At 38.5% G+C, this 11,898-nt stretch overlaps 1 protein-coding gene across 1 annotated transcript; it reads right to left on the reverse strand.

The window, feature by feature from the left end:
- Nucleotides 1-3,175: 3,175 nt before the first annotated feature.
- Nucleotides 3,176-7,572, reverse strand: LOC129744542 (protein HID1). Its single transcript, XM_055737119.1, has 6 exons — nucleotides 7,370-7,572; nucleotides 6,134-7,174; nucleotides 5,961-6,051; nucleotides 4,960-5,900; nucleotides 4,120-4,445; nucleotides 3,176-4,064 (listed from the first exon to the last, which is right to left on the reverse strand). Exons 1-6 carry the CDS (start codon nucleotides 7,433-7,435, stop codon nucleotides 4,001-4,003), a joined length of 2,529 nt encoding a protein of 842 aa, XP_055593094.1. The 5' UTR covers nucleotides 7,436-7,572; the 3' UTR covers nucleotides 3,176-4,000.
- Between the last annotated feature and the right edge of the window lie 4,326 nt (nucleotides 7,573-11,898).

Raw genomic sequence — 11,898 nt, forward strand, 5'->3', positions numbered from 1 at the left:
TTTAGATTTGGCTGTGCATATAATAAGCAATAAAACAATTATTTCCTAACTTTCTTCAATAAAGGGATTTATTTATTTCCAGAAACCGATTTTTTTTTTCAATATATTATAACACCGGGGCTGACAGCTTTGTGCCAAAGTGTTGATCATCCGCCACCTTTAAAAATAGCTTTGATTAGAATATTTTAGAGAATATATATCTGTCCAAGAAAAACTCGCCCTTGACTTGTTATCTGGTTACTAGAATATAGAGGAAAATAAAATAATTATATAAATTTAACCAAAAATCGTAAAATAGAATCTCACCTTGCTTCAGCGTACGAAGCAAAAATAAACTCCAAATTGACAACTCGATTGCTGATTTTCCAGCAAACTAGATCAATTGCTGGAAAGTCCAGCAATTTGAAAACCGATTGCTGATTTTTCAGCAAAAATGACAAGAACACAAACGAATGCTGAAAAATCCAGCAAATCGAAAACCGATTGCTGGTTTCTAGCAAAAATTTGGATTGCTGAACGTTTCCAGCAATTTTTTTTGCTGGAAATCGAGGCAAAAATGTACAGTATCATACACTACATCAAGGGGTAGGCTGTGCTCATGCACTTATACATCTCACCCTTTTCCTCTTTCTCAATTTCGGTCTTTCTCCTCTATCATCTTTCTCTTTTTCCTCTACCGCCAACTTCAGACTGGTACGGAAGACCCCGAGACGTGTGCCGGTTAGGTAACGCTTTCATAGTAACTCACGCCAGTCACAGCATCCACTACCCCGGGGACCTCGAAATGTGTGCCGGTTAGGTAACGCTTTCAATGTAACTCGCGCCCGTCACAGCATCCACTCCCGCAGGATTTCTAACCACCAAGGCATGGCCGATTGAGAAACTTCTAAGCTAGAATCCGTCACGACCACCCCGAATGGTATTTCCGCTTCCTTTTGCTGCAGGAAAGATCGTAGCTGAGTACGTGAGACCTTTTAAGTCCCACCACACGTCCTTATACCGCGCCCTAAGATCGCGTTGCTTTTGAATTGTAGTGTCATACGAGGCCCAAGACCTTCCGTTAGCTTGTCAAATTTGGTTGACTATCTCGCTCTCTCCGTTCATAATCTTTCCTGATTCTTATTAAATCGCGCATGATTTGCAAGATTTCTTCGACTATAGCACGCCACGACGGTTCATTGCGACACATTTCACTCACAATAGTTTCAGCGTTCAAATTTTGAAGTTGTTGACGCCTTGAAATGAACCTGGGGCAGACAAAGATAGCATGTTCTGCCGATTCCTCCATCTCTACGCATTCCGGGCAATACGGCGAGCTAATAAGCTTAAACCGATGAAGGTATTGCTTAAAGCACCCATGACCCGAAAGGAAATGCGTCAGGTAGTATTTGACCTCTCCATACTTCCGATTTACCCAGTCTGAAAGTCGCGGGATTAGCCTATGCGTCCATCCTGCGTTGTTCGATGCGTCAAATTGCTCCTGCCACTTGAGCATTGACGCTGCTCGTGGAATTTTACGCACTCCTCTAACAGGTCTTGCTTTGTAACACTTCATATCCTCCGCAAGAGTTATATCGAAGGGAATCATGCCCGCGATGACAAAAGCTGCATCTGCTGATATAGTCCTGTATGCACAGGAAACTCGCATGGCTATCAGCCGATTTGTGCTGCGTAATCTGGATCTGTTGCGCTCTACCTCTATCGCGGAGCTCCAGGCCGCTCCTCCGTATCGTAGTTTGGATAGTGCTACGCTCGCAAGGAGACGTCTCTTGCTACTCTTTGGACCATTTGGCAGTTCGGCATAATCCAGGCCAATGAATCTATGACTTTCGATGCACTTTCACAACAGTATTTGATTTCAGCACGTCCTTGGAGTAGTGGCAAGGCCAAATTTGGCCAGAAGATTGTTGGGACGTTGTGGGCCTTCAGGAGAGGAAGCAGTCGCTTCTGGAGGCACTCTTTCATGTACACCTGTCCGTTAATTGTGTCCTGGGTCGCGAAAGGTGCACTCCGCTTCCCGCACGAGCAGATTGCTGGCCAAACCAGGAATTTATTCGCAAATTTGGACTTCTTCTGAGTGGTGACATGCTCCGGAACGCTGAACTTATCCTTGGCCGTGAAAAATAGGTTACCGGGGATCTGTTTGAAGTCGACCTTCACATATGTTTTGTCATCCAAGATGCAGCATTTAACTTTCGTTAGCATGTTGATGTACAACTTCTTGGCACTGGGTTTGGCGGACTTGTTCTGCTTCTCGTCGCGATTAGGTGCCTTTTGTACCTTGAACTTTCGAAGCCCAGCCTTAGTTTTGGCTTTTTGGACAAAACTTCGGCTTGTGTAGGTGCAGCTTCTTAGCCACATCCCGAACGGAGGCGTTCAGGTTTCGGTTGAAGGCCCCAACTACGTGGTTGTGATTTTTGGTGTTGTACAGAATACTTTTTCCTTCACTTCTGGGCCTCCGATATGTGGTCAATCGTTCCTCGAACCGCTTAATCACTCGCGACACCGTGGAGTTCGCGATTCCTAACGGTTTAGCGATGGAACGATGCGAGAGATCCTTGTTCTCGTGATGAATGCGCCTGATTTTATCTCGCACGAGCTGTTCTTTCGACTTCATTTCCGCGAGTTTTGATCACAGGACTTTAAAATTTGCAGGATTTAAACAATGCACTATGAACTAAATCCACCCAAATTTTCATTTTATTGAAAAACTAGATAAATTTGTTGAAAATTCAAACAATTGGTAGAGCGAAAGTCAAACTGTATAGAAAGGAGATTGTATCACCTTTTGTATTCGAGATTTTCCCAAATTTTCGATCTAAAATAAGTAGATGTTTTTATGTTATGCGAAGTAGGTTGTATGCAAGTTTATTGCATGCAAGCCCCCCTCCCCTCGTGATGTTTTAACTCCAAGTGACAAATGAGTATTTCAAATTTGTTCCAGCCTGATTAAGAGATACTGAAATGTCCAAAACTTATTGAACAAAAAAGTTGTCGAAACAGAAGGTTTGACATCTGGAGTTCCTATTTCTTTTTTAAAGTTGGGTTATTAAGTGGAAAAGTGAAAAAAAAACTTTGAAAAAACGTTTGCTTACTCTGGTGAGAGACTTGATACAAGCAAATCAGTGAACATTGGGGCCATTCTCATATTTTCTAGAAAAAAAATATCAGCACATTATTTTGCACAGCTGTTAATTGTTATTAACATAAAATGGTATTATGAGTTATCTTAACATTATTACAACAGTATATGTACTGTTGAAGCAGGCAATGTATTATTTGTTTAGTTTTGAGATATTTGTTTCGAAACACGATATTATGATCTTGAAACAGGAATAAAATAGGTACTGTAAGAACGAATCACATTTTTCTAAGTGTGTTTAAATGAACTTGGTTAGATAATATTTTGAAGCCCATGATCATTCGATCATGAACTCTGCCGATACCATTCTATAGAAGAACCATGGCGATAGGAATGCTTCCACTAAGCTTTTTGATTCGGTTGAATCAATTCCAAATAAAAGGTAGGTACCAATCAATGAATGTTTACGCAGGCTTTCAGTTCAGCTTATGTTCTTTACGTGTAAGGTAAATCACATTTTTGCTAAGTAAAAGAAAAATACATTTTCTCGGAATCCGTTAAGTTCATGTAATAGCATATTAGCGTTGGGTTATTGATTATATATAGTGCAAATTTTATACATTACGCAAGTTAACGTTAATTTAAATTAGGTCTATTTTTTCTAGAATAAAAATCTATGGGATATTAAAACAAAATAACAAAAAATCGACAAACAACTTAACTTTAGTGTCTTGATTTAAGACAAACGTTAAGTTTATCTTGCTGTAATATTTTTGATGAAATTTCAATTGGATTAAAATATTCAAATAAATGTTGATTGCGATAAATAATTACCAAAAACAAATGTACAGTGCACTTGTATCTTATCAAAATAAGAATATTCTGCTTAACAAACAAGTTTAATAGACATCTTTACATTTAAACACGTTGTATCTCAAAAAGCTTAACCTCTGTATCGTACCATATAGCTGGATCTACGTTTCTGTAAATCAACAACAAATATTGACAAAGTATTAGAAAAAAGTAAATTTACTAACCTTAGATAGATCACACCCCACATGTAGGTGCGAAACCACGCGGTCGTGCCACTGTTTGCTTGATACTTCCTTATCAAAATCGGATGCGGTACCGGCAACAATCCAACCAATGTTCCATGCTGCAGGAACTTGAGAATCTCCGACTCATCGGTAAGCCCTTTATCGATGCAGATCTTTTCCACCTGTGGCACCAGAACCTGAAGCAATCGCATTATGGTCTGCAGTGGCAGCTTGGAGCGCCAGGATTGAACCCATTCCGGAGACGGTTGCCAAACCTTTACGTGGGAACCGTGAGCTCCGGATGGGGTCACACGGATACTTCCTCGCTAGAATGAAGAAGATTGAAATTTTAAAAAAACGTTATTTTCAGTTCTGAGAAAATTGCCAGTTTATTTTTAACAAGATTTTTGAGCATTTAACAAGAATGTTCTTGCTCAATAATGCCGAATTTAGGGAAGAGATAATGAAGTCGAAAATGGTTTGTTACATTATATTGTAGGTTTGTTGCATCAAACCATCATGTGCTTAATACACAAAAATAACATAAATTCGAATTTATGGACAAACTCTTTCCTGGCCTTCAACACGAAAATGTAAAATCATGTATCGCCCGACCGATTTATTAAAACTCCTGACGCAAATTTCTGTTTCAATCCGGGAAATTATAACGAAAGTTTCAACAAAACATTGAATGGTTTGCAATTATGGTCATTAGGATAGATTTGTAACTTTCAATATTTTTTTTAAGCTCAAAAGGTTTAGGTTTGCTAGAAACAGTACTGAAATACTTAGGCCAACTTAGGAACTCTACCTTTTAAGGTTTGACTAAACTGCACTAACCTGAGCCACTGAACGTTTGATCGGCGACTGCTGTGGTTCCTTGACCGGGGATGATTTTGGCGACTCAGAGCCTCCAGCGACTGACTTTGCATTGCCGTCAACTGGCGACGGGCTAGCGCTATCGCCTGTAGGGTGTGCCGATTCGCGTTCTGTCATCTGCGCTATGTTGGGAGTATCCAGCAGAGTAACTTTAAGAGTACCCGGTTCAGCGGGTTGGGCTGGATGCGAACCTTCCATCGATTCCTCGACCACATCACTGCGGCTGTCGTCCTCGTCGGAATGCTGTCTTTCGTCTAGGGCCAATTGGTTGGTCCTCACAGTAATGTCTTCCTCACTTTCGTCGCCAGCACTAGTAACAGGAGGAAGTGCCCTATTGTGTTGATCGCCCATTTCAGCCGAACGATTTCCATGACTAGAGTTATTAAGCTTGCCACCTTTGCGGTTACTCATGCACCTGGCTATTCCAGCAGCATCGGTGGGAAGGTTTGCTAGGGCATGGAATACCTGTCGTTTACGAATGATTGTGTACACTAAGTTGGAATTTCCATCGAATTGATATTGAATAATGTTGTTGAAAATTTCCAATAAGAAAAATACTAAATGATGATTTGATGGTGCCGAGTAGAGAAACCACGGTGTACTGAAAGCTTCTAATAGGTGCAACAATTTGATGCTAGCTACCATCGAGAGGGTTTTCAAGTATGGTGATACATTGACCAAGATGGTCAGCAGACAATCAAACAAGGGCTGAAGCCTCTGATGTCCAGTGGCAATTATTTTGTGAAAAACGGTTATCAGCAGATCTGCGTGTGTTCCGGTGAATACGGGAATATCCATAGGGACGGTAGCTGTGTAAGGTTTGTTGAGACGGACTCCAAAGTTACGTTCACCGGATAGAAGTAGAAGAATAAATACCCCAATATGCATTAGACCCACACGAGCTGGAAACAAAAGAAAGGGTCATAAAATATATAACTGGATTAAATTAAAAGTACGCTTACATTGATCGGCTCGAGAATCGTTTAGGTGGTACAGTATTGGAACAAGGATATCCAGAACATCACTACTTTTAAGTACAAAATACAAAAATTTCTAAAAATATAAACATTAAAATGTTAGTAACTTATAAATGCTAAATCAAAGGAAAAATGAAATGACAAAGCTCGGTATATACCTTGTTATAATCGCAAATCTTCCAGAAAAATACTAGCAGCTCCTGGTGGCAATGCAGCCGCTTGGTGGAATTGGGCAAATAACTCTGTACCAAAGGATTGTTCAAGAGACGAGTGACACCTTTGAGTATAAACTGAAAATCATCATCGCGGTGAATCCTGGACAGGTAATTTATGAACAGATTGTCTGCAATTGTTGTATCGTCATGTGAATAGGACGTGGTTTGGGTAGGCGTGTTGCTCGTGATGTCGTGATCAAGTGTCACAATGAGAATCTGCAAGCAAACTTCCACCAGTGGTTCCAACGTGTCGGTAAACAGCAGATGATTGTAGGGCACTCCCATGCCAACTGGATCGTAAGCGCAAACCGTATTGAGGAGTGAAGTGAACAAAGGAAGTGCATGTCGATTGTCAGCACTTGTAAAATGTACAATCCATTTGTTGGGCTCGTCACTCATATTCGGCGCTCGATACATTGTTTCACTAAAACAAGTTAGCATCAATTTGAGAAGTTCGGTACGACGAGCATCCATGTTTCCATTCCTGGGGGGCGACTGAGCGAATCCAACGCCTGCTTCCCATATGTATTCACAACTATCAATAGAATTGAGTTCTTCGGCCTTTTCCGGGCCCGATTTCCTCAAGCCCACAACCGTAAAATCGGGACAGAACAATAAATCGCATATGGCATTCAACAGACTTTGCGCCAATGGAGTGTCTCCGTTTTCTTTATCATTTGCCGGAAGTGAAGACCAGAAGAAATCTTTCCACTGCACATCCTCAAATATATATGGCAATATTCGATTAAGCAAACGGATACAGTTCAGCACCGTTTGCTGTTCCCCCTGGGTACGACAACTGTTGTCCACCGCTCGGACCAATCGTTCTGTTGCTTTGTAGCATAAAGTTGCCAAATTCGCTGGCATAACATCCCGAACTTTCCGTATCTCATTCGATGGAATCAGCGCAAACACATCTTGAACTGTAGTGCTATGCTCGCACCAGAACTGTTCCCAAAATGCGTCATCATTGGAATCGATTGGCTGAAATGTAAAACATATGGAACATCAAAACAATGAACTAACATATTTGTAGGAACTTTAAAAGATAAATACCTTTGTAGGTTTCTAATTATCTATGTTATTGAGAAAAGCTTTTGTCGTAAATTCGTGGCAGTAAAAAGGTTTCACATTTTTGCTAAAGGAAAATCTAGTCATCAAAATTAGAAATCGCCTTACCTGACTCTTGCTCGTGAGCTGCACGATGGCCTTGCGAAAATTCAGCTTCGTATCAGTATTACCCATTTCCGACAAACTTTTTGAATTATATTTTCCTTAAAAACGATTACCTCCGTAAAATCTAATCGGTGAAATGACTCCAGAAACCACGGAATAAAAATTACAGACGAGATACACAAATTTTCACTTTCGCAGCAGGGGAAAAATTGATGACAGAAAATGACAACACAGAGCGCATGCACGATGATCCGCTTACTTTTAAATCTGAGTTATCGATACACAACTTGTGTTGAGAGAGATCCGCTCAAAACTGGGTTTCCCCGAGTTGGCTCCTGCCTGGAAACGCCTGAGCTTATTCTATACTAAATATTCCGAATTCCATTGGAAATGGATGAAATTAAACGCCTTTGGTTAGACAACGCCTCTGTGTGTTGAACAGAAAACAACAACAACATCGAATGAGACTATTTTCATTTCGGGAAATTTTCATACGTTCTGTTTCGCATGCCATCACTCAGAGAAAACTTGGTGTTTGAACCAAAACAAAATTTATTTAAAAAAACCTCTTTTCTTTTTGAAACATTATATTATTCTGAGTTTGATGCTGAAGGAAAAATTGAAACAAAGGATATCTTTTTTGAACTACAAAAATACTTTGAATCAAAAGGAATTTGTTCTTTGAAGTAAAGAAAACAGATTGGAAACAAAGGATTTTTTATTAGTCCCAGAATCAAAGTAATTTTCCTTTGTTTGGCGACTTAACAAAGGAAAATACATTTTCCCAACGAAAATTTTTCGCTGCGTGATTGCTCTGGAAAAACTTCGATAATCAAAATCTGTTCTTTGCATTTTCTTTGTTTGGAACGGCTCATTATTATCATACTTTAAATAAATTAAATTTTATTAGACTAACATTGACTTTTTTGATCGAATCAAGACTAGACCTCAGCGGCTTTCTCTGTCCGAGGAAAAAAATAAAAATATATACATTTGAAAAAATTACTCAGTTATTAATATCAAATCAATGCACTAAGTGGAAACTTTTTTTAATGACTGATTTATAGCCTTTTCCGAAGCATACTAATAAAATTATTCGATTTTAAATAACTTTCAAATGAATGATTGTAACTGAGTGTTGTCTGAGAATTACATTTGAGTCGCGTAACAAGCTTTCCAAAACGATAGGGGAGATAAAGGCATAACGAGCACCCGCGACATAGTAGGAATTCTCTTTTCTACAAAAGTTCACATTTTCTTAAATAAATTTTCATGAGGAATATTTTTTTAATTTTTCACCAAAAATGAAATCTCCTTATCATCTTTACAGAAATATTTAAACAAAAACATCTAGGTTCTTAAATGAGGAAAACATTATAATTTTCAAGCACCAGGAAATAGACTTTTATGATCTTTAAACCATCTTGATATCTATAATGTACGCACTGCAACATGATATACACGCATTGTTCCTCAATTTTCACCATCATTAATTTTTTTTTTTGATTTTTTACTAAAATCAATTTTTAAACGCTTTTTTACTTTAATTTGTTGACTCGGGGTGATCAGAGCACAATTAATCGGGGCACGATGAGTGTTTTCTGCAGTAGCATCTAGCAGCAAATTCAACTCGATTCCTGTTCGAGGAGATTTTTTTTTCATTTACCATTAATGATCGATTATTATGATTGTTGCATTATATGGCTAGTAGCATCTTGGCGGTTGATGCAAAACACCAAAAACATAATGTATGAGTGTGTGTTATATGTTTGTATTCTGCAAATAGTCACACATTATTTAAGTATTGTTTGTTTGATGGATATCTACGCCTCACCGTTTAGTGTAAAATGCATGGAAAATGAATAAGGTACACCGGGGTAAGTGTGGACGATCGCTTTTAAAACAATCGTGTTCACTATTTTTTTCCAACTTTGGATGCAGAATGTTCAATTTACTTGTAATCTATCCCATAACTGTGAAAAAGATACGATTCCGACAATAACGGATGTTTACAGCGACTTTTCGAGCAATAAAGTAACATATTCAACCAAGAAAACACAAATTTGTCGAAAATTTCCTGAAAAATCATAGGGAAAATCTGCCATCCACACTTACCCCATAAAGCGGGGTAAGTGAAGACACCAGCAGTCCATAACAATTTACGTTATAACTTTTCTCGCTTTGCTTCCCGAATAAAAAAATACTGTTACCAAACCGTTACTATAATAGTTATAAAACTATTTGGAACAGCGTAAAAATACTATTAGAAAACGATAACTGACATCGTAAAAAACATTCCACTAATTGTGAAATCCAAAACGACGGTCTGTTGAATTTGGCGTTAAGTTATGTTACTGTTAAAAACTATTAAAACACTTATATGGAAGAACTGTTTTGCAAAAGGTTGAGATAACGTCCAAACAACGCTTGTGGAAAACGTATTCTGGTCATCAAACTGTTTCCGTTATAGTTTTTTTAAAGTTCTCTTGTAACCAAACATTTCCAGTAATAGGTATAAGGTACACCGGGGCAAGTGCAAACTCGGGCAAGTGCAAACGTTCATCTTTTCTCTGTTACAAAAAAAGTAAAAAATATTTCTTCTTCTAGAAATTGTTGTTTAGACCCAAACAAACAATCTGACATAGATAAACAAAACTTTCTTTGAATTTTTCACTAAAAACACGGCACTGTTTGATCACACACGAATTCAAGTTCGTACTAGACATGAACAGTGTGTTTTTGTTTTGCATATTTTGGCTACAAAAAAGGGCATTCAAATCCGAATTTTCGTTAAAAGGTGAGTGTTTGAGATCGATATTCAAGTGAAAGCAGAAAATTTATAATAAATTTTCATTACACCCCGAAAGTTGTGAAAATAATATTTGTTCTTGTCAACCCACACTGTGGGGCAAGTGCAAACGACACTACCGGGGTAAGTGCAAACGCACCTTTAAGCCATGCAACATAAGCCATTTCAGAAAATTCATCACCAAAATGGTTCAGCATTATATTAAAATGGTCAGGAGGGGTATCCAAAGTGTTGTATCTGAAGCGGATGTTCGAAACTCCTTAATGCATTAGTAAATGAAGGTCTTTTGCTTAAAACAACAGTCACCAAAAATGGAGTTCCAAAAAGTTATCAATATTGCAAGAAAACAGCAAACATATCAATCAAAGTTGATAAAACGTACCGGAACATGTATTCAATTCATTTTAAGACCGATACACTGACTCATCTGTGAATTAGTTTGGAAAAAGTATTGCGTTTGCACTTGCCCCCATAAACGGGGCAAGTGCAAATTTTGAAATTTTTTCACAAAAGCACCGTTACTTTTTACCAACATTTTTTAATTTTTCACTTCCAACAAGAATTTGTTGAGAACTATTTTAGTGATGCAACGAACGATAATTGATAATTTTTGAACATATACATATTTTTCTAGGACATGTGAAAGTTGAACTATGGTGAAAACCGTTTGCACTTGCCCCGGTGTACCTTAATACGATTTGACAAAACGTTTATTCCGAAAGTATGCCTACGTTTAATAGAATCATACGGGAACGTGACACGCACACATGTGCAAATTTTTATACAGGGGTTTCGGATCTTTTTATTAAGTCATTTTTGTTGACGAAATGAATTTATTTATAACTAAAATTTCTTACTTACATTTTCATTCAATGACATTTTATCGGCTACAAATTCAACTGTCCCACCCGACGACTGTGTCGCGGGTACACGGAATTGGTGCAATCATTGCTCCTGTGCTACCGGAAACCTTCGTTTCCATCGTCTTCAGGCGATGAATGTGCGCGGAAATTTATCTGTTCCAATCGGCTGCTATCTCACCCGTCTTGAACAGAAAGTGCCAAAGATCGACGGTCCCATCCCACGATAGGTGAATAGCTGCTCCAGCGTCGTTGTTCAAGCGCTATCCTCCTTTGGATTACGATTGATCGGTGAACTGAAATTATTAATTTACAGTCAATATACATTCACGCTAGAGATTACTTAACATTTCAACTTACGTGATCATCCGATAGCTTAAAGGGAACCAAATATAGCTGACACACTCGGGCCCGGCTACTGGGGGATGGGCCCTTCACTAACAAATCCATTTTTAGTTTTTCCGCCTCACACCGTTCGGGTTCTTCTCACACAAGTGGGTAGCTGCTTCTGCGAGGCTTCTATTTGGGTGAAAGCGGGGCTGATTCTAGGCCAGAAACTCCAGAAACGCCAGCGAAAATCGCGATAACGCAAAAAAATTTGCACCGCAGCAAAACAAAACAAAGCGCGCTCAGACAGTGATGCCAGATTTATGGATCTTATGAGTTTTGACTTATTTTTAGATGAGTATAAATATAAATTTTTATTCTTCCTATTCGAATTATCAACCTGAGAAAGATGAAGTTCATACATATACAATAATATGTTATAATGTATTATGTCTTGTAACATGTACCTACTATTTTTTTTTGTTAACAAGTAACATAGCGGAACAGTATAATTTAAAAGTTTTCTTCAAAGTACT

The sequence above is a fragment of the Uranotaenia lowii genome, chromosome 2 (assembly GCF_029784155.1).
Source record: "Uranotaenia lowii strain MFRU-FL chromosome 2, ASM2978415v1, whole genome shotgun sequence".
NCBI lineage: Eukaryota > Metazoa > Arthropoda > Insecta > Diptera > Culicidae > Uranotaenia > Uranotaenia lowii.

Bases quoted from the DNA above. Each gene is read 5' to 3' on its own strand.
- LOC129744542 (XM_055737119.1), bottom strand. From the start codon at position 7,435: ATGGGTAATACTGATACGAAGCTGAATTTTCGCAAGGCCATCGTGCAG. The intron at 7,175-7,369 runs GTAAGGCGATTT...TTTACATTTCAG, and splicing joins AGCTCACGAGCAAGAGTCAG to CCAATCGATTCCAATGATGA. The intron at 5,901-5,960 runs GTAAGCGTACTT...TTTTGTTTCCAG, and splicing joins CGATTCTCGAGCCGATCAAT to CTCGTGTGGGTCTAATGCAT.